Consider the following 21,953-nt stretch of genomic DNA (forward strand, 5'->3'; position numbering starts at 1 on the left):
CAAATCACATGGGGAGGACTGTTGGGATTTATTATTATTTTTAATAAATAAATAAATAATGATAATAATAAAAAGTGTGAGAAAGTGGGGGAAATATGATTGGATAGAGGAAAATGTTGTCGATATCTAATTGGTTAGAGCTACCAACGTTGTTGGAGATGGTGAGTGGGGACCACCATGCATTGCCACGTGTAAGAATTTCCAATGCGCTATTTCTCCCTTTAATTTGTCCACATCTTATTATTTCGTGTGTTGTTTGTGGCTTTCCTTTTTCTTCACTTTATTTCTTTCTAAGCATTTTTGGTGGTTTTTTTTTAAATACCGATAATTTATGCGTAATTACCATTTAACCCTTTGTAATTTAAAGAAATTGCATCATTGCCACCTTGTAATCCTATAAAAGTTAGGTTCTTTCTCGATTACAATACCTAAATAACAATGATTAAGCATCCCTTACTTACGAGACTATGGTTGAATATCTATATAGCTTGGTTTGCACATTCCTAAGATTTGATTCTAGGTGTTCTATTAATTGAACATAGAGATTACGAGAAATTTCCTAATTCAAAATTTTCTAAAAAATAATTCAACCATTTCTTCAGGTCCCAAGTCTAATTTAATAAAAGCAAACTCTCTGAAATAAACATATAATATTCAAGTAAACAACACTAAATTGAAATAATTAGTCAAATATACCGATAATATCAATTTAAACATGACTCAACTGATTAAAACATATGAATTTAACCTCATGACCAAATCACTATGACATTGACGTTAGAACAAAAGCAAACAAACAAAACAAGAGATGAAACTCCTGGTTGGAAACTTGCAGTAAGGCACTTCTTCCCAACATAGAGTATATATATATATATATATAGATGGATAAAGCAATAGGATTAGTTTGGCTCAAAGAAGGTACAATGAGTGAGAAGGGAAGAGGAACCGTACACTGACAAGTGATGAATGAACAGAGAAAGGACGACAGATAATTTAAATACAAAATATAAAGGAGAAAAAAAAAGAAGATGAGTCTAAATTCTTAATCACCTTTACATGAAAAAAGTACAAAAAATGAATAATATAATAAAATTAAGTGAATAGAACAAACACTTACGACCATGTTGGTCAATGCTCCCTTTCATCTTCATTTCAGATATACCCCCAAGAGTTCGAATCACTTCTTCGAACTAATAAATAAAAACCAAACAAGTTAATGAGAGATTATGACAGAGATACAGTACCTCCAGTTTGGGGTAGCAATGGAGAAAAACCTGAAAATCCACAACATGGGCCTGAAGAAGTTGAGCAAATTTTACGATCATCAAACAGCAAGCTTGTTTAGATTAAGTTAAACCACAAGGCAGTAAGTTTTGTGACATTAAAAGAACTCGTTATCAAAATACATGTAGAAGTTTCAGGTGTGCGTAGATAATTTTTCACAGGGGGGAGGGGCAATGTAGCAAAATATGTTGCCCGCCCCACTACCTATTATATTTAAGGAACAGCTCAACCCTCTCCTATATCTGGGTTCCTCCTAATAATCAACACATTCATGGAGGTGGTAGCAATACAATTGACCAAACAAGACATGTGAAACTCATTCATCAAACAACAACGTTAGACACATCATGTTATTTCCAATTACAAGCTCGGTAGCAAACACCGTGAAAAAAGTGCAATCAGCAGCGGGTTCCTTCTTAAGCAGCCACATAAATCATTCTTACTGATCTTCCCGTCGCCATCAGTATCAAATAGTTTAAAGAGTTCATGAGCCTGCAATCACTCATTTATAACAAAGATCGAGTTATCTGACACTTTAGAATTGGAGAGTTTTGAATTTCGGGATTTATTTAAAATATTCAATAACTTGATTTATAATAATGAGGTCAGTGTCAATGAAAATGGAATGGTGCTATGAAGTGAAGTACCTTGTCGGTATTCAGATCTGATATAGCTGGCCTTATCAATTCTGCTAACTGATGCCAATAAGTAACCAGAGAATGAATCAGTATTCATCCAAATGCACAAAGGTACTACTAGAAAAACCAATAAAGTAATAAGAAGTTTACTTTTTGTTCTGAAATTTTATCTCCGTTGCTACATTCAGTAAGGATCAGCTCACAGGATCGCTGAAAACTTTGCAGCTTCATAACATGCAAAGAACCGAACAGGTACTGAAAGAAACCAATAACTTCAATTATGAAGAATGTGGAAACTTAAAAGAATTAGCAACAAGAACATACTACGGTACCAGATGCAAAGAACTTCGAAGAACACACTGAAGACAGTCAAAGCAAAGCAAGTAGGACAAAGGGGGCATAACGCATCGTATGGTTCTTAATTAGTCAAATAATCAATCAGCAATAGGGAGTCACATGAGCCAATTTCTTCAGAGGATAAAAACTGCAACTTTTCTTACAGCAGCTAGCAGTTTCGATTACCAAGTAATGATCCACTTATGTGCCATGGTTTCTGTCACCAATTTTTTTAACATAGGAATTTCTTGAAGCATGTATGCCCAAAAAGAAAAAAAAAAAGAAAAAAGAAAGAAATCTGCATAGACATGCATACAAAATGGTGATTGTTCTATACTCTGCAGTTTCTGACAACAAGCTGATGACGCACTGTGAAAGGTTTGGAATAGAGAAAATATTTGCACTCTGGGAGAATAAAGAAAAGAAACTTAAAAAGATTTGCTGAGAGAGGAAAAAAACCTGCTTGAATGTTATCGTTCCCATCTTCTCTATATCAATAAATGAAAATATCTGCAGCACATAAAGAATAAAAAAGGATTTAAAATCATTCAGCTTAAAGAAAGAAGTCTGAAAGAACAAGGAACGTAAACAAATGAAAATGAATAACTAGGAGTGGAATAGATAGAGAGAAAGCTAAAATCGGTAAGAGCCAAGAACATTAAAGCATCGACATGATTACATCAACGCTGATAGTTATGACCATTACGCATTATACACTATCAATTACCTGCCACCGAGCAAAGCTTCATAATCTAATAATAACATCGCTGCTACTTAATTTCTAAGAAGGTAACACTTTAATCTCAATGGAGGGATAATCTTAACGCTCCAGAGAGTAGACACAGGATCAAAGAAGCACAATTTATATTATTTTCAATATTATTTAGATAAGATTTTTTTTTTTTTCAAATTTTAAATAAATGGAAGCATCAAAACACTCAAATTTTGTATTGCAGAATGCATGTTGCACCAGTGAATTTATTTTATTGCTCATACACCTGCAATGATCAGAGTACCTACCACCTTAAAAGTTCCCACAAACAAACTAGCAAATTTGAATTTATTTTAAGTTTAAGCATAAGCAATGTACATAAACCATTTGAAAAACAACTTCGCGTAAAGGTAGTATTGAAGCTAGAGTAAACTCACCTCTTCAGCAACTGCACAAGCCTCGAGTCTTAGAGCTCTTATAAATCCATCATATGTAGCACGGCCACTGTAAAAGGAACAAGACAACGGTATCAGAAATTTTTTGCTGGGAAGTGCTTTAAAACTATTATCGGTACTTTTCTTTTTTTTAGTGGGAAAAATAGCTTTTGACTTTTTTTTTGGGGGGTGGGGGGGTAGAGATTATTTATTTAATAAATTCATTATTACAACTTTTTTTTTTTTTTTTTTGGTGAAAAGAATTAGCTGATCAACTTTCTTTAGTAATAAACAATTTTGAGTAGAGTAATGAATAATTTACTATTATTATGAGCTTGGCCATCATCAGAATATGAATAATTTACTGATCAACTTTCTTTAGTAATAAACAATTTTGAGTAGAGTAAGTACCATATGAAGCAGAGAAGAGTGCCACATCTAAGGGAGATATTTCAGTGTCACTAATTTCCACACCAAAAGTGGTCCACGGCTCAATTTTTTTCCCCCAATAAGAACATAACCAAATTTCAATTCAATAATTTCCACATCAAAAGGGACAAGAGTGCCATGTTCATACTTCAGACTGTTTGTTCATGGGAGAACAAGTTCTTGAAACTCAAGGTTGATTATAAGAATATTATTTAAAAGAATCTCCAATTCGTGAATAATAAGCAAATGGGGATAATAAAATTGGAAAGAAATTTTAGCATGCACTATAGCACACATATCATCAGCAGTTCCCAATCTATATTCTCAAAAATAATTCTATTCCTTACTTTATCATGTCCAACACTACCAACAAAATAGAAAAACCTTAAATGTTTTACACATGGAAGTGAAAAGTAGAATAGTACCTGGAGTCAGGATTCATCGACAGAAACTTATCGAGAAAATCAACAACTTCAAGGCTGCTGACCTGGGACAAATTGGAAAAGAAACCAAACTTAGTAATATAGATTTAGAAAATCGTGTGAAATATAAGGGAGATATTTCAGAAGGTGATGAACTAAAACAATAAAAATGTCATATATACTGGACCAAAAAATTATTCGTTGCCATGTTAACAAGGACTTACTTGTTCCATCTTGGACATTCCAATCATGTAATCGGAGGGTGTCTCCTGCAAAATTGTTATCACAATCACAACGAGGTAAGGATAAAAAATAAAATATAAGCATTAAGTTCAAGAAAGTAAACCAAAAGCATAAAGACCATTAACATTACCAGGAAGAATAACATGGAACAAAATGTCATATCAAATAGTGTTAAAAATCACAGAATTAATCAAGTGGATGATAAACCAGATCCATCATTCATATTTAAACTCGAATAAAATATTCATTATATTTCAGTCACTACTGGAACCTGCTTATAAGTGAAATATAAGTTACGGGTTTTAAAGGAAGCGATAGAGTGAAAATGTGAATAATCGACTACTGAAAATATGGATATTAAAACACAAAAATGAAAGAAAAGTACATACTTGATTTGCCTCAGTAGCCTTGGTCAGAAGTGTCAAATCTCCATATGAATGTGGCGTTTGGACAACATTTAGTGCAGTGGCCATTGCACGGCTAGTCTGCATGAATAATTTTTCAATTCTCATCAAGAATAAATATGAACTGTCCGCTAAATAGAACAAGTAACCAAACACATTAGTTATTAGGTCATAAATAACACGTACTAAAATTTGATTGAGTGGAGAAAAAAAGGGTTAAAAGAAAGTTTTTGTCCTTGAACATCAGAACTTGTTCTATTCTAGTCCCCTACTTTCAAAAGTCTACATCTAGCCCCGGTATAATCAATAAATCTCCCTAATATTAGTTATTTTTGTTAACTTTTCTAGAAAAATTATAATTCGTATTCCCTCTATAAGTTTTGGAAATAAATTCACATTGTGTCTTTTATTAAATGGAAATTATCATTATTATTTTACCGGGTTGAATAAAAAATTAACTTCAAACGAATAATAAGAACTAATTTTAAGATATATTGAAAGTGCCTTAATTAAATTTGGACATTTGTAAGTACAAGGACTAAAATGGAATGAGACCCAAAGTGCATAATAAAAATATAGTATTTTCACCAAGCATAAGTAGTTTCCCACCAAATTAGGCATGAAGCGTTAGCTATGAATACTTTTCAATCATTGTTCAAGCTCCTTGATTCGTCAAACATTAAGTGGGTTTAACAACCTAAGGTTTGGAAATTTATTGTGCACCTGAATTTTGAAGTAATAGTTAAATCCTCGAGTAAGGAAAGTACAAAACAAGACTGGAAGGGATCTAAATGCATCCAAAACAAATTGGAACTGGGAACACCAAAAAAAATGAAATGATAGCTTCTAATAACAAGAATTAAGGAATTCGGATCTAACGCCCACATTCAGATTGAAATTTTTTTCAAACGGACTGTTTCAGTTAAGGAAATTTACATGATGAAAGAAAAAGGAATTAGATATCACTAAGTATACACAGGTTAAAAAATGTGAAAGTAACACCCATGCACTTCAAACTTCCATAGAATTGCTAAAGGAGAAAGTAAGAAAGAAATTATAAACTCGAATGAGCAGAACCTTACCCTCTTAGCAAATTCAAGAGTGCTTTCTTTTCCATTATACCGTGGTGAAATAATAGGAAGATATTCAACCTGGTCAGACAATAAAGTGTGACATTAACATTGCCTCAATAAAATGAAATGAAAACTTTGTAAACAGGTGAAGGATACAAAAAAGATCGGAAAAAATTACCTCCATGTAATTGTGAAATTGCATAAACATTCTAATCATGAGCTTTGGCAAAGAAACAAGTCCCCTAAACAAAATAGCATTCCCAAACATCATAGTAAGACAGAGAGTTGGCACCAAATAAACAATCAAATGAGGAGTAGACACCTACCATGATTGGTCAAAGTGTACATGAGGATAACGAACAACAACAGGTTGGATTGAATAACCAGGAAGGAAAGCACCAAGTTGAAAAGAAATGAGAGCCCTTCCATTCGTAGTGGTTCCCTCGGGAAATAACAGAACTCTTGGAAATCTATTACAAGAAGCCTTCCTCTGTTTTCACATCCTTGAAAGCACAGTTTTCTATCAAAAATCTTATCATGTTGATTCAAGTGAATCATCAAACAAGAAAAAGTGGGAAGAGAGATACTAAATAATTCATTCGTCGGTGTACTTGTAAATAAACCATGTCCTTAACTTTTAACCTCACTTTAAAAAACAATAATCTAACGAAACAATTAATGTATTATACATATAAAATATAATGTGACTTGTGAGTAATCAAATAAAGAGGTGTTAAAAAAGTTAGTTAGAGAATGGGAAACTGATTTTCCATTGTTTTAAAACTAGACCTAGATGATAAGAGCTCTTCACTGAGGCACGCACCACCCAAACAATGTTTTAAGTTCTAAAAAGAAATAAGAAAATGTGTTAGAAAACAACCTTACTTGAACAGAGGCTATGTTCTATAGGCTGTACAACTGTGTCTTTGAGTTCGAAGAAAATGTGTTACAAAAGCCCCCAATTCATTCAAAGGTCCATGGAAATATTGATCTTTTAAGGGAGTATGTTCATAGGAATATCACTTTTAAGGTTGACAATGGTTCCATTACTCAGTTTTCATCTGACCATTGGTTGGGGAATACGGTTGAGAGAAGAATACCCCTTATTTTTTGTCCTCATGCTCAGCAAAGAAACTTCCATACTCCCACAAATGTTATGATCACCAACTGAGAGGGTCCTTGGGAATGGATCAAAATGGTCTTTCTACAAAATCTTAACCCAGAACCCTTTCATCAATGGGTACTCAAAGTAAGTTCTTTATTTGGGAACTATGTCATTCATGTCCGAACACCCAAGACAGGCTCCAAATTAGATCATCGGGCATTTTCTTATCTCTTTCATACTGTTCTATGTGGACTAATGGTTTGGAAACACGCAGTCGTCTCTTCATTTCATGTCCTTTTACCAGATCTTTTTGCACTTTTATCTTGCAAAGTTTTGAGGTGGTCGTTGACTTTACCTACGGATCTTTTAAATATTATCCTTCTCGGGCATCCCTTCAAGAACCAAGAGACTCTTTGGCTCAGTTTCATACAAGCTTTTTTATAGTCTTTATGGCTCGAGACAAATTTGCGTATCTTCTCAGATACACAACAGGACTTCAAATCTTCTATGTCTTTTGTTACCTTTACTTCTCTTACATAGTGTGAATTGGTTTTACCCTTTTGTAGTTATGGTTTAAGCTCTCTTATAGCCCATTAGAAATGTTTTTCGTAATCCTTTGGATAAGACTCTCACTTTGTAATTTCATTTGATCAATGAAATTGTTTGTTTCCTATCCCCAAAAAGGAATGCAACTCAATAAACAATTTCTAATATGTTTTTCAATGCTAAACAACATGGAATTACATGCAAAGTGATGTGCGACTACATGTGAGAGTTACAGAAACTTTTTACCTTTATTTCACTAATGGCATGCTTCTTTGATGCAGGCGAAAATCTATCTACATAAATCACCTGAGAAATGTAAACAATAATTGAGAATTTTATTTTTCCACAAGAAACAGATATTATACCAGCAGATAGCTAATTAATTATGAACAATGTTTTAAAAAACCAAGCGCGCCTATGCCTTAGGCCCGGCCCCTGCATCTGGCATCTTTACTTGCAAACAGTTAATCGGGTGAAATAGGACATGAAATGACCTGCATGGCTCTGATGATGGTCCCGACAAAGGGTATGGAATCATGGGACTCAGCTGCGACCATAGTTGGAAATAACTCATAAAAATAAAAGATCGGTTCTATATATGATACATGATTCGACACAACAATTGGAGCAATTTCCCTGGGAGCAGGCTTCCCTTTTCTTGTTATCCAATGATATCTGAAAGAGAAAGACAAACAAATGAAAATCACTAGATTAGACAAATGATAGCAGTAGAAAAAGTTGTATCTCAAGGAAGAGATAAGCTATCAAACAGAGCTGGAAATCTATTTTCCACAAAAAATTACAACTATTTGGCATACCAAAATAGCATGGTAACAAATCGTAAGAGTACCTGATTATTTTTTCTCGTGTTTGTATTAATTGAAAGTATTAACACTCAAGATATGGAAAGAAACACGAACAGCCATGATTAAAGAGGGAGTACGAGTACCCTAATTTTAGCAAACAGAAGCATATCTCACCCAAAAGAAAACAGAATACACCGTCCGCAAAGCCTCGTAACCCCCATGAGTCTACACCTCCACTTAGGCATCGGATTCTCCTTATCCTTCCACCCATAAAGCGCCGTCTTGGTCGCTATATATCCAACTAAAAGACATAGCCCGAAGAGCACAAGACGAGCAAGCGCAATAGGTATGCAAACCACAATCTTAACCCACTCATACACCCCATCGATACTCGGCGTATTATTCCGAAATGGATCCACAGTGGTCATCTCGGGAACGGAGAATCCATCGGAGCCAAGAAACCCATACGGATTGCTAAAGCACAATCGAGGATCGTGATGATTGCCGTTCTGATTGTTGATCTGCACCGGTGGAACACCGTCGTCGTCTTCAATTCTGAGGATTACGTCCACACGGTCAGAGGACTCAGCGGGGAGCAGAGATGAGGTGAGATCGTGGTCCGCCATTGATGAGATGGGAAGAAGACGGAAGGGAGAAAGAGAGAGGACTGAAGAATGTGAAGTGGCCAACTGATGGAGGGTAAAATTTTATGGGGGCAAAATGGTCAATTGGTTTGCGGCGTCTGAGTTTGCGACTCGTCATTTTCCCGGAATTTATTTATTTATTATTATTATTATTATATAATAAACGAGATCCATCTTGTTAAGAAAACTAATATAGGCACGTGCATGCACGTGATCTCTCACTTTTTTTCCTAGTTGATGTTTTTTATTTATCCAAATATTTAATATTTGGCCATTTAATTCAATCTCAACAATGTAAAATTTCTTATTGAATTTTTCTCTCTCCTTTTTTAATATTAAATTTAAAAAATAAACAATTTAAATTAAAATGAATATAAAAAAAATGTATAATCACTGAATATTTGATAAATGGGAGTGATCAATTATATATAAATTTAAATTTTATGCTTAATAAATCTTTAATTTGTATTTAATAGGTCTATTAATTATAAATTCAAGAATTAAATAGAGTATTTAAAATGGAAAGATAAAATTTATAATTTAATAACGATTAAATTTGACCAGAAAAATGAAGAAACAGGTCGGGGGAAAGATGCCGAGGTGGTTGCTTACGTGGGGAGAGAGGCAGAGGCAGAGGCTTTTGGAGGCTCTGGGCGGCCACGTATTAAACCTTCCGACCTTCATTATCAAATATTATCTTAATGGACAGGTGTATTTATTTGTTTTTTATTCATAAATTTACGCATTTTAATTAGTAGTAGTTATAAAAACGGTATTATTAAACAATTAAGGGCCAACAGTTCATATCTATCTATCATAACTATAACCATAACAATAAAAAAATATATTAAAATTAAGAAATTAGTAAAACATGTTTAATGTTAAAAGATTTATTAAAATATGAAGTTGTAATTCACCGATCTAATAAGAAACAAACATATATCTCAAAACAGCTATATTATTAAATGCAGTAGTTAAAAAGATCGAACATTTTTGGATTTCTATATACCACTTACGTTAAAGATGTCAAAGTTCACGAGCAAACTCAAAGCTATCCGTCATGTGCAGCTTTCTTCGAGTAGAATAACAACAGAATGCACTGAAAAAGAGAGCAATAATCGTCTATAGACTGGACCTGACTACAAGAGAAGAACATCACAACATTTTCGTTGTCAAACCAGAACAAAAAAGGGAAGAAAATAAGTCGTTAGAGGGAAGTTAAGACTCGTGGGTTGCGATAACAAAAATTTGATAAGCCAATATAGGCGTAGAACAACTCAACATGAACATAGTTCCGCTAGCTAAAGTATACACCATTGTCAAAAAGAAAGTTAAAAGTTCAAACCTCTACGCTCTACAGAATTTTCACTCCCTTCTTCATGGGAGAACAGAAGAATGAGGAAATAAATGATATGAACAAACAATATGGGTCAATCTACAGCATAGTGCATTCGAATCATCAGTCCTTGGGATTTTGCTTTGCAGCTGCAATATTAATATGTAGCCTTAAAAACCAAATTACAGGCTCAAAAGATCATGATGTTTTGGTACAATGATTCAAGCAACCAAGGGACTAGTCATTATTACCAGATTGAAAGCCTGCATCGCAGCAATTGTTGTCAAAATTTTCATCGTCCTCGTCGTCGTCACTGTCGACACACTTCGTATTGCCATCAAAATCATCAAATGACTCTCTGACTGAAAGAAAACATTCCGATTCTGAAGGCTGGTAATCCTTGCCCCTCCACACTACAATCTGCTCCTTCTCAAACGTCACCAAGATACAAGGCACAAGGTCCTGATTTAAGAAGGATAGTTGATCGAAAATGAAAAGAATTCAAATTTTGGCACAATAAACAAATTTGAACGCCAATGCAAGATCCCACGAAACAAAAATCTTAGGACTTAAAGCCCACTAAGAACCTAAAGTAAGGCTATGTACTCTTCCAAGTTTCAATTTACTCTGTTTGCCCACCATGGAACTTATTGAGGCGTTTGAATAACAGAAGACACCCCACCCCCCCACAAGAAATAATTCTTCTGTAAAACATAAAATTCCTTTGGAATTGTCTAAACAGTCCACACCATTCCCCCTTGCATCAAGGTACACATGAAGAACAACACTCCTGGCATGGTAAGGGTCCTTCTTCCTTTCTTTCTATGATTTAAGAAATTTAAGAATAGTTATGTAAAGGCATGAGGGAAACGACCATTACCCGAAGCTTGCAGCCAATTTTCTTGTAATCACTCTTCTCAAGGCCTTGACAATCAATCCGAACCAACTCGCAGGAGAGAAAAGCATCTCGAACCATGGGTACCAAACTACCGTAGTAACCATTTTTTGCTAAAATCCACAGGCATGATGCGTTAGTCAACCGACTTTATGATGGGATGGTAATATTACACGAAACAAGCTTTAAAAAAAAGTTATCAAACACATACAAAGTCTTGTCAAAGCAGGAACAGCTAGTCCTTTCTTTCTCATTTCTTTTGTTTCATCAATGCTCAGTCCATCAATTGTAGTTTTAATCAGCCTGGGATAGATAGGTTCATGGGGTCTCCATAACATTAAGGGAATGAATGGCCTTTTCTTGGGATTATAGTTCCTCCCTCTGTATAGAACAAGAAAACCACCATGCCTATGAATGATCTTTCCAAAGGTTTTCTCCTGCAGGCATGGACAAACCTCGAATTAAACGTACACGAACAGGTGGGTGTGACTCAAAATACATTTTCAATACGATGAATGTAATTTGTGGAACAATCTCAATAGGTTAAGAAATGAAGAATTAAAACATTTGCCTAAAACTCCACCCAAAGAAATGAAACCCATACCTCAAGCTGCGTGCACACATTTTTCATATCAACAGTGGGAACACCTAAACATTTGATCCTCACTGCTTCGGCATGTTTCCAGTGATTATAGATATCATTTAACATATTGTGAGTTAAACCATCTCTTCCTACGAACGCATAGAAGTTACATAGTTAGAAGAAAATGCAATTATTCCAACGGAACCGTTCAATATAGTGATCGTCTTATAAGATTCCTCAGCAATTTAAGCACAGAAAATGAGATAATCTCAATATCCATGAAGCATCTATCAATTAGAAATGATGAGAAAACACCGTCCAATATCAACAATTTTATATGTGCAAATAATAGATTAATAGAACTTGGTATCACATACCCAAATTAATCTGCCTCTTTGTTTTCTTCTTTTGACACGTTTCCACCAAAGCCTTTCTCTCGGCTCCTGTCAGTGGCTCTCCTTGAATATTCTCCCACATGACCCTCCTCTTCTCTTCCAGTTTTGGATCTTCCATGCTCTCTAAAGAGCTCGCCTTCGGGTCCACCGCCGGGGCACACACCCCAGTCCATTTCCGGTCAAGCCGCCCAGGCCCAAACGGTGAAAACTTCGGTTCTCGAAGCCCGATAGGCCTCACCAAGCGGCTAGTCTCCGTGTAACTGTACTGGAAATCGAATGGCAAGTCTGAATGCTTTGGCTTCTTGTCAGCGAGATCGAGCGACGATGGTGGTTTGTACCGTGGTTTCAGTGGTTTGTTTTGCCGCGGTTTGAGCTCCGGCGGTGGGGGTTTAGGGGAGAGAGAAGGTGGGGATTCAAAAGCGTAGTGATCCCGGAGTTTGGAGTAGCAGAAACATCGATTGGAAGGTGTATGAGGATGAGCAAACGGAATTGGATCCTGGCGGAAGAGTCTGATAACGAACATGAGGTAGATTGCGCATGGATGAACAATGTCGCGCGACCGGGAAAGGGTTTAGGGTTTATCGGCGAAGTCGGTTTAGACTTTACAGAAATATGAAATTCGCGGTTTTTCTTTTTCCTTTTTTTATATTTTTTTATTGGTTAAATAACTATTTTACCCTTTATTTCATAATTTTTTTCTATTAGGTAGCGTTCAAGGCTTGGGTAATCCCGATTGGGCCACGATTTTAGGGCCCAAACCCGCGTGTATGAGTTTTTAGACAAATGGGCCTGAGCCCACTTTTCTCACAGGCTACTGGGCCTATTCAAATGGAATAGGCCCAAACATCCAAATTAATGAATAATTCTTATTTTCAATAAATTCAATAATATTTAAAAAAAAAATGTAATAAATGTTTAATATATTTTTTAAAAATTCAAAATTTCAATATATATTTATTTAGTTATTAACAATTAATCTCTATCCTCATTTTGTATAATCGGGATGTCTCTTTTACACCCTTCGAACACGGGAGCAAATTCTCCATTGAAAGGGGGACAAAAGATGACCATCTCAAGGCACAACACAACGTACAGGTAAGATCGATGAGACGTAGAAAGGCAACTCGTTTGGAAGTCATATGATCCGTGGTATCTACCGCCACCACGGACTGAATATTCATCGTTTTAGAAAGTAGTGGGTCTGTTTTTTGCAAAGAAAAAACGGAGTCAATTTGTCTTGGCACAATCTAAAGATGCATTCAATACCAATAATATGTGCACGAGTTTAGGTCAATAGACCTACTAGACATTTTTAAACTTATAAACAATACTCGATTGATCGAGACCGAGCAAGGGTCGATATTGGATGATGAATATGTAAAAATAATGGTTAACTAATCTATATTTGATTTTAAGAGGAATTTGGAAGAGGAGGAAAATAGGCTCGTGAAGTGATCTCCCGCCGAAACTTTCCTAAAAACGATTTAGGTTATCCAGTCAAAATACTCCCAACCTTTCACGCCGTAGAAAATGGCGTCGCCGGTTGAATCCCGCCGTCCCGAACTCCGCAAGGACTCTGTTACGAATCGTTGGGTCATATTCTCACCCGCACGAGCTAAACGGCCCTCCGATTTCCAATCGAAATCCCCAGCTCCTTCTTCTTCCGATCCTCCCCAAACGTGCCCCTTCTGCATCGGCCAAGAGCACCATTGCGCTCCCGAGATCTTTCGATTTCCTCCTCAAAACTCCGATTGGAAAGTTCGCGTCATTCAGAATCTATATCCTGCTCTCAGTAGGGACAAGGATCTCGATTCTTCGGCTTCCTTGAGCTCTGATTCTCTCGTCTGGGGTTGTCTTTTGGACGGCTATGGATTCCACGACGTCATTATTGAGTCCCCTGTTCACTCGGTTCACCTCTCTGATTTGATCCCCGAGGACGTCGCTCAGGTTCTTCTCGCTTATAAGAAGCGGATTCTACAGCTCGCAGGCGATGATAGCATCAAATATGTTCAGGTTCTTATTATTCTTTCTCCTTTCTTTAATTTTTTTCTCTGCATAATGCTCGTTTCTGGGGATTTTGAGATGATTTTCCACCTGATTTCTTCTGCGCTGTGCCATTTTCATTTCGTCGAACACGTGGGGTGCATCAAGATTTTGAATTGCTATCTGGTTTCATTCTGTTGATTCGATAGGTGTTTAAGAACCACGGTGCCTCAGCTGGGGCATCCATGACCCACTCCCATAGTCAGATGATGGGTCTTCCAGTCATTCCTCCCTCTGTTTCTACTCGACTTGATAGTATGAAGCAGTATTTCAATCAGACGGGGAAATGTAGCATTTGTCATGTTCCTACAAAGGACCTTTTGGTTGATGAATCAGTCCATTTCATTTCAGTTGTTCCTTATGCAGCCTCGTTTCCTTTTGAGCTCTGGATCGTTCCCCGTGACCATGTTTCTCATTTCCACGAGCTGGATCAGGAGAAGGTAAGTCAAATCTTAAACTATATAAGTTTGGCTCTGAGTAATATTATGTCTATTTAGTAGCTATATCCATTTTGGAACCTATCTTAAAGTGTTTTTTATTTGTGTCTAATAAGACTCATTAGTTATTCCAATTTAATGCTTACATCGTCAAATACTTGACTACTAAATTGGGTTAGACACAATGTGAGATCTCACATCGGTTGAACGAAACATAGCTTATTAGGGTGTGGAAGCCTCTCCCTAGAAGGCAGGTTTTAGAACTTTGATGGGAAGTCCGAAAGAGGAAGATCAAAGAGGACAATGTCTACTAGTTGTTGGCTTGGACTGTTACAAATGGTATAAGAGTCAGATATTAGCGAGGACGTTGGACCCCAATGGGAGTGGATTATGAGATCCCATGTTGGCCGGAGAGAAGAACAAAACATGGCTTATTAGGGTGTGGAAGCCTCTCCCTAGAAGACAGGTTTTAAAACTTTGAGGAGAAGTCCAAAAGAGAAAGCTCAAAGAGGCCCCCAATGGGAGTGGATTATGAGATCCCATGTTCGCTGGAGAGGAGAACGCAATCGTATTTATTAAGGTGTAAAAACCTCTCCCTAGAAGATGCGTTTTAAAACTTTTGAGAGAAAGCACAAAAAGGACAGTATCCATCCGTGAGCTTGGACTCTTACACACTTGAGAATTCGAAAATATTTGTAAAACATTTGAACTACATGAACTGGATAGGCACGACTTAGAACTTCAAGGATCAAACATATAATTTTAAGATAATTCAAATCATTACATTCATTTGATGACCACAACAAAGTATGATGCTGACTGATTCATGTGCAGTGCAGGCTGTTGACCTTGGTGGGCTATTGAAAGTGACACTCATGAAGATGTCTCTGCAGCTGAACAAACCACCATTCAACTTCATGATTCACACTTCTCCCTTACAGGCTTCGGAGTCAGATTCAGCTTACAGCCACTGGTTTTTGCAGATTGTTCCTCAGCTCTCTGGTGTGGGGGGGTTTGAACTTGGAACTGGTTGCTACATCAATCCCGTTTTTCCAGAGGATGCTGCTAAAATCATGAGGGAGGTTAACATTTCAATATAGGCACAGGCCCTGGTACGTTCTATAATAATCTCTCCCTTTTCCTTTTAGTGTGAGATTAGAATTGGCCTATCTTTTTCATGAAGAAAATGTTGAGTTCATCATACAATTTGACATATTTGCATGAAATGAGATTGATCCATAGTTTTATTTTGTGAAAAAATCTTTGCCATGACTTCATTTGGGATGTTTCTGGGTAATTCTTCATGAGTAGGGGCTACTTGTTTGTTGGTGATTCTCCTCTTTGGTACTAAGAGCGAGATCTCGCACTTCGAAATCTAATCTACTCGGGATGGATATTGCCTAGGAAACACAAATAAAACAACCAAACTCGGATACAAGACGTCATGTACATGGTGACACTCATTTCTAAAAATTATTAGAGCACAAACACAATATTAACACGTTGATTATTATAGCATACAATTTAATATACATATTTTCTTTTATAGATTGTGAAGATTCAAATGTTTATTGTAGTTTAGGATGCTTCTCATTCATGATCTAAAGTTATTGTCAAAATAGTCTTGATACATCACAAACGTATCCATTTTCTATTGAATTAACAACTTTGAGAGATAAGATGGAGAATTTTGAAAAAATGTTAGTCAGGGACTGCAAAACAAAGCTAAGTTTATATCCATAAATATTAGTTCTCTAAGAAGAAGAAAAAGGTTGAAGAAGCCTAATACATACATTAAGGTATCTCTGTAATCCAGGTTCTTGGAGTCTCCCATTTTTTTCCTCAATAAACAAGCTTTCATCAACCTCCAATGGTTAAATCATACAATATATATTGAAATTGATCCGTGTACATTGAAATTGTTCAAAAAAATAGGATATAAATTGACATGGTGGTGGGTGATAAAAATAGAAGACCCTATATGACCTCATTTGCAACTCATTTCAGCTATTTTGAACATTGAGATTGCTATCATCAGAGCATGTGGAGAAGCCATCTACTGAAATTGTATAGTTGAGAGGCATCCTTCTTACATTTATAACATGGGATTTGGGGGAAAAATACAATAAAAAAAGTATCCTAATTTAAACCAATGGCCTTCTTTCTTCATCTTTTTCACTTTCAATTTGAGGAGCCATTTCATTGTCATTGTTAGCAGGTCTGGAAGTTCTGGCATTTGAAGAGGCTCTGTTTTTGGGCTTGTAATCAGGTAAGAGCTTCAGCGAGATCCCCATGCCTATGAGCAGCAGACCAGTCGCATGTTGTTCGCTTAATGGCTTTGTGAATATCAAGTAAGATAGCAATAATGTCACTGCCTTTCTAGCAGTTGTTATCTGTGGCAGAATTCAATTGTTTTGAGTTGTTACTACTAGGATCGCAATAATTCAAAGTTTAAATCATCTTCTCATTCTTTAAAATCTATGTTTATTCCCTTTTCAAAAGATCCATTCTAGTCCTAGATATTTATGGATCAAAGCAAATGAATAGAAAAGTTTATGACCTAACTAGGACTTAACAGTTGCACTCAATGTGATTCACTGATCATATCTTCTTTTTTGGAATGCTGAAACTGAGATAGCATCATTTCTGAAAATGGTTGAAAGAAAAAGCTAGGACAACATTGATGTAGTGGGCATTTATGACATGAAAATGCATTCAAAACTTCCTACTATTGCACATGGAGGAGTGTCAAGTAAAGTGTGAAATGGTTTAAGAAGTGGATAGTACCATGGCTGTAGTAGCTGCCCCAAATAGGGCAATGAGTGAAAGAACAGAGACTTGGCCGACGTAGGTCGCCATGGCTTCAAAAATTAACACACCGTATACGTATTTGTGCTGCATAAAACATGGTATTCTTAGAATGTGTGTTTCACTTAGCACAATAGGGGATGAAAATAAGGAAGAAAGGGAAAAAAAGGCCATGAGAAAATGCAGTTCTAGAGAGAGAGAGCTAACTGTTACCTGATAACATGAAGTCCATGCTTTAAACAATTCTCCAGTGAGAAGCATGGGTGGGATCAGGAAAGGCAAGCCAACGACAGTAGAACAAAAGAGCATCTCCATCTGTTTGGTCAGTTTGGAATCAGAATCAGCTTTCTTTTCACATGTAACCAACCGTAGAAACAAGGATAGGACAGTGAGGAATCACCTGTGTGGTTTCAGGATTCATGGTAAAGATGGCTTCTTGCAGATTTCCAAGAAATGAGTCCATGATTAGCGCACCCGATATCATGACCACGCCGAGAATACTGAAGTTAGGAGATGTTTGTGCATCTGCTAAAGTGAAGATGATCAAACCCACAACCAAAAGTACAGCAGAAACGTATTCATGAGCGGGATATTTTCGTCTGAGGCCAGGTATGAAGGCACCCATTATCATCACCGGCAAAACCTGAAACATCAAAATCTTCATTAGCTTCAGGTGACGAATAGTTGAAACTATGTACCAAGTTTCTAATCTTTTTCAATTTTTATTTTTATTAAACCTTTGATTTATCCTCTTTATAATGTTTTATTCCCTCCCAGTTTCACACTAGTAATACAAGTTTTGACAGCATGATGCCTAAATAATGTACTTGCCTGAATTACAAAGTTGTGATCTTTCATAAATGCTTTAAAACTACTGTTCAAATTTTGGATGAAATTGAAAGTAGTGTGGCAATGACATGGAATAGAGTAATGGTGTTGGAGTCCCAAATTTTGTTTTTGTTTCAAGTCATTGCACACCATTTTAGATCCTAATTTTTTCCCTGCATTCAAAATAATTTATGCCCAAATGGTAGTTTTAGAATAATTTTGAATGATCAAAGGTAATACTGCACGATATGAGTATTTTTCCTTTTTTGTAATTTAGCAAATATTACGAAGTTGGAAGTACTATGCATACACAACCATCACCAAATAAAAAATCTACCCACTGCATGATCTATATAGTATTAGCTTAAATGAATCCATTGCATAATACAAATGACAGCCTCATAAAAAGTTTACTTTTTGAATTTTTGGTAACTATGAGGACTTAATTGAAAAGGGAAAAGTCAACTCAGAAAAAAGAAATTAAAATTTTAAAAGACCAAAAAAGATGAAACTAAAAATTTTAAAAGCTTTTAGATCAAGAACAAACATTTAGAAAAAATCATAAAAAGGCTAACTATTCAATTCATTGGATGGATGCTATACTTACCGATCAACATAAAATTCAATCACAACAAGCTATCACATCATTTCTCGCTCGAGACATCGGCTAACTATTCAATTCATTGGATGGATACTATCCTTGTTGATTAACATAAAATTCAATCATGACAAGCTATCAGATCGTTTCTCGACACTAGACATCAACTTGCAACGACCCGTTGGTTTTTAGTATCTATTCCAAAATCCCAAACAAACAAAATTTCAAAGCAAATTTACCTTTGTAGATTTGAACATGAGCTGAGCAGGATAGTTAAGAAAGGCCAAAGACCCCTTGGTGAGGCCATGGGAACCCATCAACACAGCAGAAAGCTTGACATAAGTCTTCCAAGGGTTCACCATATGCTTGGCAGTGAAGCCTTGGAGATATATCAGAAACAGATACACAAATCCTTGAATAAATGTGAAGTACCAGCCATAGCTACACCAATAAACACATAATAACATATAAATTGGGGATATGAAACCTCAAACGGCATGTTATATGTAGTTTCTGTCAAAAGGCTCACCTGAATTGCAGCTTGTTATATACATATTCCTAGAAATTAGGCAGAAATGGAGATTCAGTTCACTTAACTTTGGAAAGATTTCATGTAATAATATAATTTAGCCGCAATTCTTTGATTTGAAAACGAAATGTAAGGGAAGAATATTCAGGTTGAATGCCAAAATCAAAGAGTATCGAGTTTTCTGAGTGGTTTTCTTTCCCCGAAACTTCATTTTCTCGAGAAACAAACACAAAATCCTTCCAATCAAACACAAAAACTAAAATTAAAAAAAAAAAAACCGTAGAAATCCACTGATTAGTCCAGCATTTTCTCAGTAACCAAACAGAAAGGAAAACACGAGAAATACCTCGCAGATGCCGTTAACTAAGTAGCCGAAGAAAAATCCAGAAGAGCAAATGAGGAACTGGTGCCATTTAGGCCTATCCGTGAGGGAAATCCCAAACAGAGTCCGAATCTGCTCCTCGTTCTTCATAACGCTGATCTTCCCCCAATGAAAGAGGCGGAAAGAGGTCAGAAACGGCAAAATGAGGAAAGAATCAGAGAAAAAAAAATCGATGGAATCAAGAACAGGAATCGAGCATAACGTTGGAGGGTGAAGGAACTTGCATGTTAGAGAGAGAAAATCGATTGAAGAATGGGTTATAAAGAAACGTAAGCGACGGGGACGGTGGCGAGGACTGGAGCTCTATTCACGTTACACTCTAAGCTCTGCGCTGGCCTTTCTCGTAATGCACACATACACGCACACTAACTCATGAGACAGAAATTAGTCCAAAAAATGCCTTAAACTATTTATTTTACCCCTAATCATAATTATAACTTCTTTTTCTTCAATTTATTCCCTTTTATTTTAAAAATCAGAAGTAATCCCTTTTATTTTTATATTTTTTAATTTAATCTCTCTAAAAAAAATCTATTATTAAAGCGAGAATGTGATGTCACATATTGGTTGGGAAGGAGAACAAACTACCTTATAAATGGAAACCTTCCTTTTAAAGCCTTGAGGGAAGCGTGTGGAAATCTTCTCCTAGCAAACGCGTTTTAAACCTTGTTAGCTGTGGATCTGGATTATGACTAAATAACATGTACTAATTCTCTTAAAATTTAAGGTTTAAATTATACATTAAAAAAATTAAATTAATTATTATATTTATTATTTTTTTCAAAATTAAAAAAATTATACATTTCGCAGTTATTTTATTTAAATTTTAAAATATTATATATAGAATTTAAGTCACGTTAAAACTTAAAAAAAAAAAAAAAGTTTTTTTTTGTTTATTAAATTTGGCTAATAATCGTATTTTCAAGATTTTAAAATTAAATAGTTACCTTGAAATTTCTAAGTTTTTTTTAGTTCTTTAATGATTTTTTTTTTAATTTAGAAAGTATTATTAAAAAAATAATTAAACATTAGAAATTTAGACATATATTTAACTTAAAAAAATATTAAATTTTTTATACATTCAACCCTATAAAATTATCAGCAATATTATTATTATTATTGTTTTGGTATAATGAGTGGACATTTTGACGAGGTTAATAATATAAGGTGCTGGATACAAGGATTGACTCTGACTTTTGACTTTTTTGCGCCACAGTCTATTTGGGCCGTTCGATCACCCCTTTTTGATCCGACGGCTGGATGGAGACTTAAGTATTGTGGGTTTGCGCGTGCTGAATCTAAGCTTTTTTGCCGTGTCCTTTGCACACATGGCGAGCAGGGGTAGATAAGTAATTTAATGCTTCACAGTTTTATATAACCAAAAATGAACGGATATTAATACCATAAAAGAAGATGAAGTAAATGTGGGACTAAATTTAGCTTTTTTATTATTTTTTTTAATTTTTATGCATAGGTATTTTAATATTGACATTTATTTTATTTTATTTTATTTTATTTTCAATATTCAGCAATAATTTTAGACCAACTAATGTTCAATTATAGATTAATTACAAAAATGGTTAATGAAATATTAACATTTCCTCGGTCATTCATTAGTAAACCTCCGATACTAGTAACGTCGGTATTGTGATCATCCATCTCTGATTTGTCGGCTGATAAGATCTTTGAGATTGACTAGCCAACTGGGTAGGTTTGGTTGTTTCTTTTTATTGAAAAGGAGTCACCTTCTTCTAGGTTCGTTGGACAACACGACATTCTCGTTCAAATATAGGTCGATTGTACTTGTGATGGTTTACAAGGATCCAATATGACCACTTAAGTATATGTTGCCAAGATATTGTTCAGTAGAAGTAGGCGATAAGAAATTCAACCCGATTTTTTTTTGGTGTCGTAGGAGAGGGATTGACCTTTTTTAATTCATATTCAACCGTACATGCATGACTCCACTATTTCTTTTCTTTTCTTTTCTTTTTTTTTTGGAGCAAATATACTCTTAATGTATTTAACATAAATTTATTACAC

The 21,953-nt window shown here is 35.5% G+C and overlaps 4 protein-coding genes across 5 annotated transcripts; 1 reads left to right on the forward strand and 3 right to left on the reverse strand.

Annotated features, from left to right (window-relative positions):
• Positions 1–1,321: 1,321 nt before the first annotated feature.
• Positions 1,322–9,155, reverse strand: LOC111479688 (lysophospholipid acyltransferase LPEAT2-like). The gene is made up of 14 exons (XM_023124500.1): positions 8,607–9,155; positions 8,121–8,301; positions 7,873–7,932; positions 6,302–6,465; positions 6,154–6,217; positions 5,985–6,053; positions 4,888–4,983; positions 4,480–4,524; positions 4,259–4,320; positions 3,408–3,474; positions 2,718–2,768; positions 2,073–2,177; positions 1,932–1,979; positions 1,322–1,776 (listed from the first exon to the last, which is right to left on the reverse strand). Exons 1-14 carry the CDS (start codon positions 9,056–9,058, stop codon positions 1,645–1,647), a joined length of 1,596 nt encoding a protein of 531 aa, XP_022980268.1. The 5' UTR covers positions 9,059–9,155; the 3' UTR covers positions 1,322–1,644.
• A 1,028-nt stretch (positions 9,156–10,183) lies between these two features.
• LOC111479719 (CRS2-associated factor 1, mitochondrial) lies at positions 10,184–12,913 on the reverse strand. Its single transcript, XM_023124537.1, has 6 exons — positions 12,268–12,913; positions 11,912–12,039; positions 11,519–11,744; positions 11,293–11,420; positions 10,664–10,874; positions 10,184–10,561 (listed from the first exon to the last, which is right to left on the reverse strand). The coding sequence occupies exons 1-6, from the start codon at positions 12,806–12,808 to the stop codon at positions 10,536–10,538; spliced, it is 1,260 nt and encodes a 419-aa protein (XP_022980305.1). The 5' UTR covers positions 12,809–12,913; the 3' UTR covers positions 10,184–10,535.
• Positions 12,914–13,692: 779 nt separating this feature from the next.
• On the forward strand, positions 13,693–17,332 carry LOC111479740 (ADP-glucose phosphorylase). The gene is made up of 4 exons (XM_023124581.1): positions 13,693–14,298; positions 14,478–14,768; positions 15,605–15,877; positions 16,984–17,332. The coding sequence occupies exons 1-3, from the start codon at positions 13,816–13,818 to the stop codon at positions 15,863–15,865; spliced, it is 1,035 nt and encodes a 344-aa protein (XP_022980349.1). The 5' UTR covers positions 13,693–13,815; the 3' UTR covers positions 15,866–15,877; positions 16,984–17,332.
• LOC111479723 (UDP-galactose/UDP-glucose transporter 2-like) lies at positions 16,685–20,290 on the reverse strand. 2 transcript variants are annotated; one of them, XM_023124548.1, is made up of 7 exons: positions 19,875–20,290; positions 19,529–19,557; positions 19,239–19,440; positions 17,974–18,216; positions 17,787–17,888; positions 17,553–17,660; positions 16,685–17,158 (listed from the first exon to the last, which is right to left on the reverse strand). In XM_023124548.1, exons 1-7 carry the CDS (start codon positions 19,998–20,000, stop codon positions 16,910–16,912), a joined length of 1,059 nt encoding a protein of 352 aa, XP_022980316.1. In that variant the 5' UTR covers positions 20,001–20,290; the 3' UTR covers positions 16,685–16,909. The 2 variants fall into 2 exon arrangements, with proteins under 2 accessions (XP_022980316.1, XP_022980315.1); XM_023124547.1 differs by having other exon boundaries at positions 17,553–17,888.
• Between the last annotated feature and the right edge of the window lie 1,663 nt (positions 20,291–21,953).

Source organism: Cucurbita maxima, unplaced genomic scaffold (assembly GCF_002738345.1).
Source record: "Cucurbita maxima cultivar Rimu unplaced genomic scaffold, Cmax_1.0 Cma_Scf00005, whole genome shotgun sequence".
Lineage (NCBI taxonomy): Eukaryota > Viridiplantae > Streptophyta > Magnoliopsida > Cucurbitales > Cucurbitaceae > Cucurbita > Cucurbita maxima.

Excerpts from the sequence above, each read along its gene's own strand:
- LOC111479740 (XM_023124581.1), top strand. The coding sequence starts at position 13,816 with ATGGCGTCGCCGGTTGAATCCCGCCGTCCCGAACTCCGCAAGGACTCT. Across the intron at positions 14,299-14,477 it reads ATAGCATCAAATATGTTCAG|GTGTTTAAGAACCACGGTGC; the intron begins GTTCTTATTATT and ends TTGATTCGATAG. Across the intron at positions 14,769-15,604 it reads ACGAGCTGGATCAGGAGAAG|GCTGTTGACCTTGGTGGGCT; the intron begins GTAAGTCAAATC and ends TGTGCAGTGCAG.
- LOC111479723 (XM_023124547.1), bottom strand. The coding sequence starts at position 20,000 with ATGAAGAACGAGGAGCAGATTCGGACTCTGTTTGGGATTTCCCTCACG. Across the intron at positions 18,217-19,238 it reads TCATGTTCAAATCTACAAAG|GTTTTGCCGGTGATGATAAT; the intron begins GTAAATTTGCTT and ends TTGATGTTTCAG. Across the intron at positions 17,889-17,973 it reads TGAATCCTGAAACCACACAG|ATGGAGATGCTCTTTTGTTC; the intron begins GTGATTCCTCAC and ends CTGACCAAACAG.
- LOC111479719 (XM_023124537.1), bottom strand. The coding sequence starts at position 12,808 with ATGTTCGTTATCAGACTCTTCCGCCAGGATCCAATTCCGTTTGCTCAT. Across the intron at positions 12,040-12,267 it reads AAAGAGGCAGATTAATTTGG|GAAGAGATGGTTTAACTCAC; the intron begins GTATGTGATACC and ends ATGCGTTCGTAG. Across the intron at positions 11,745-11,911 it reads ATGTGTGCACGCAGCTTGAG|GAGAAAACCTTTGGAAAGAT; the intron begins GTATGGGTTTCA and ends CCATGCCTGCAG.
- LOC111479688 (XM_023124500.1), bottom strand. The coding sequence starts at position 9,058 with ATGGCGGACCACGATCTCACCTCATCTCTGCTCCCCGCTGAGTCCTCT. Across the intron at positions 6,218-6,301 it reads GTACACTTTGACCAATCATG|GGGACTTGTTTCTTTGCCAA; the intron begins GTAGGTGTCTAC and ends TATTTTGTTTAG. Across the intron at positions 6,054-6,153 it reads AATTTCACAATTACATGGAG|GTTGAATATCTTCCTATTAT; the intron begins GTAATTTTTTCC and ends TTGTCTGACCAG.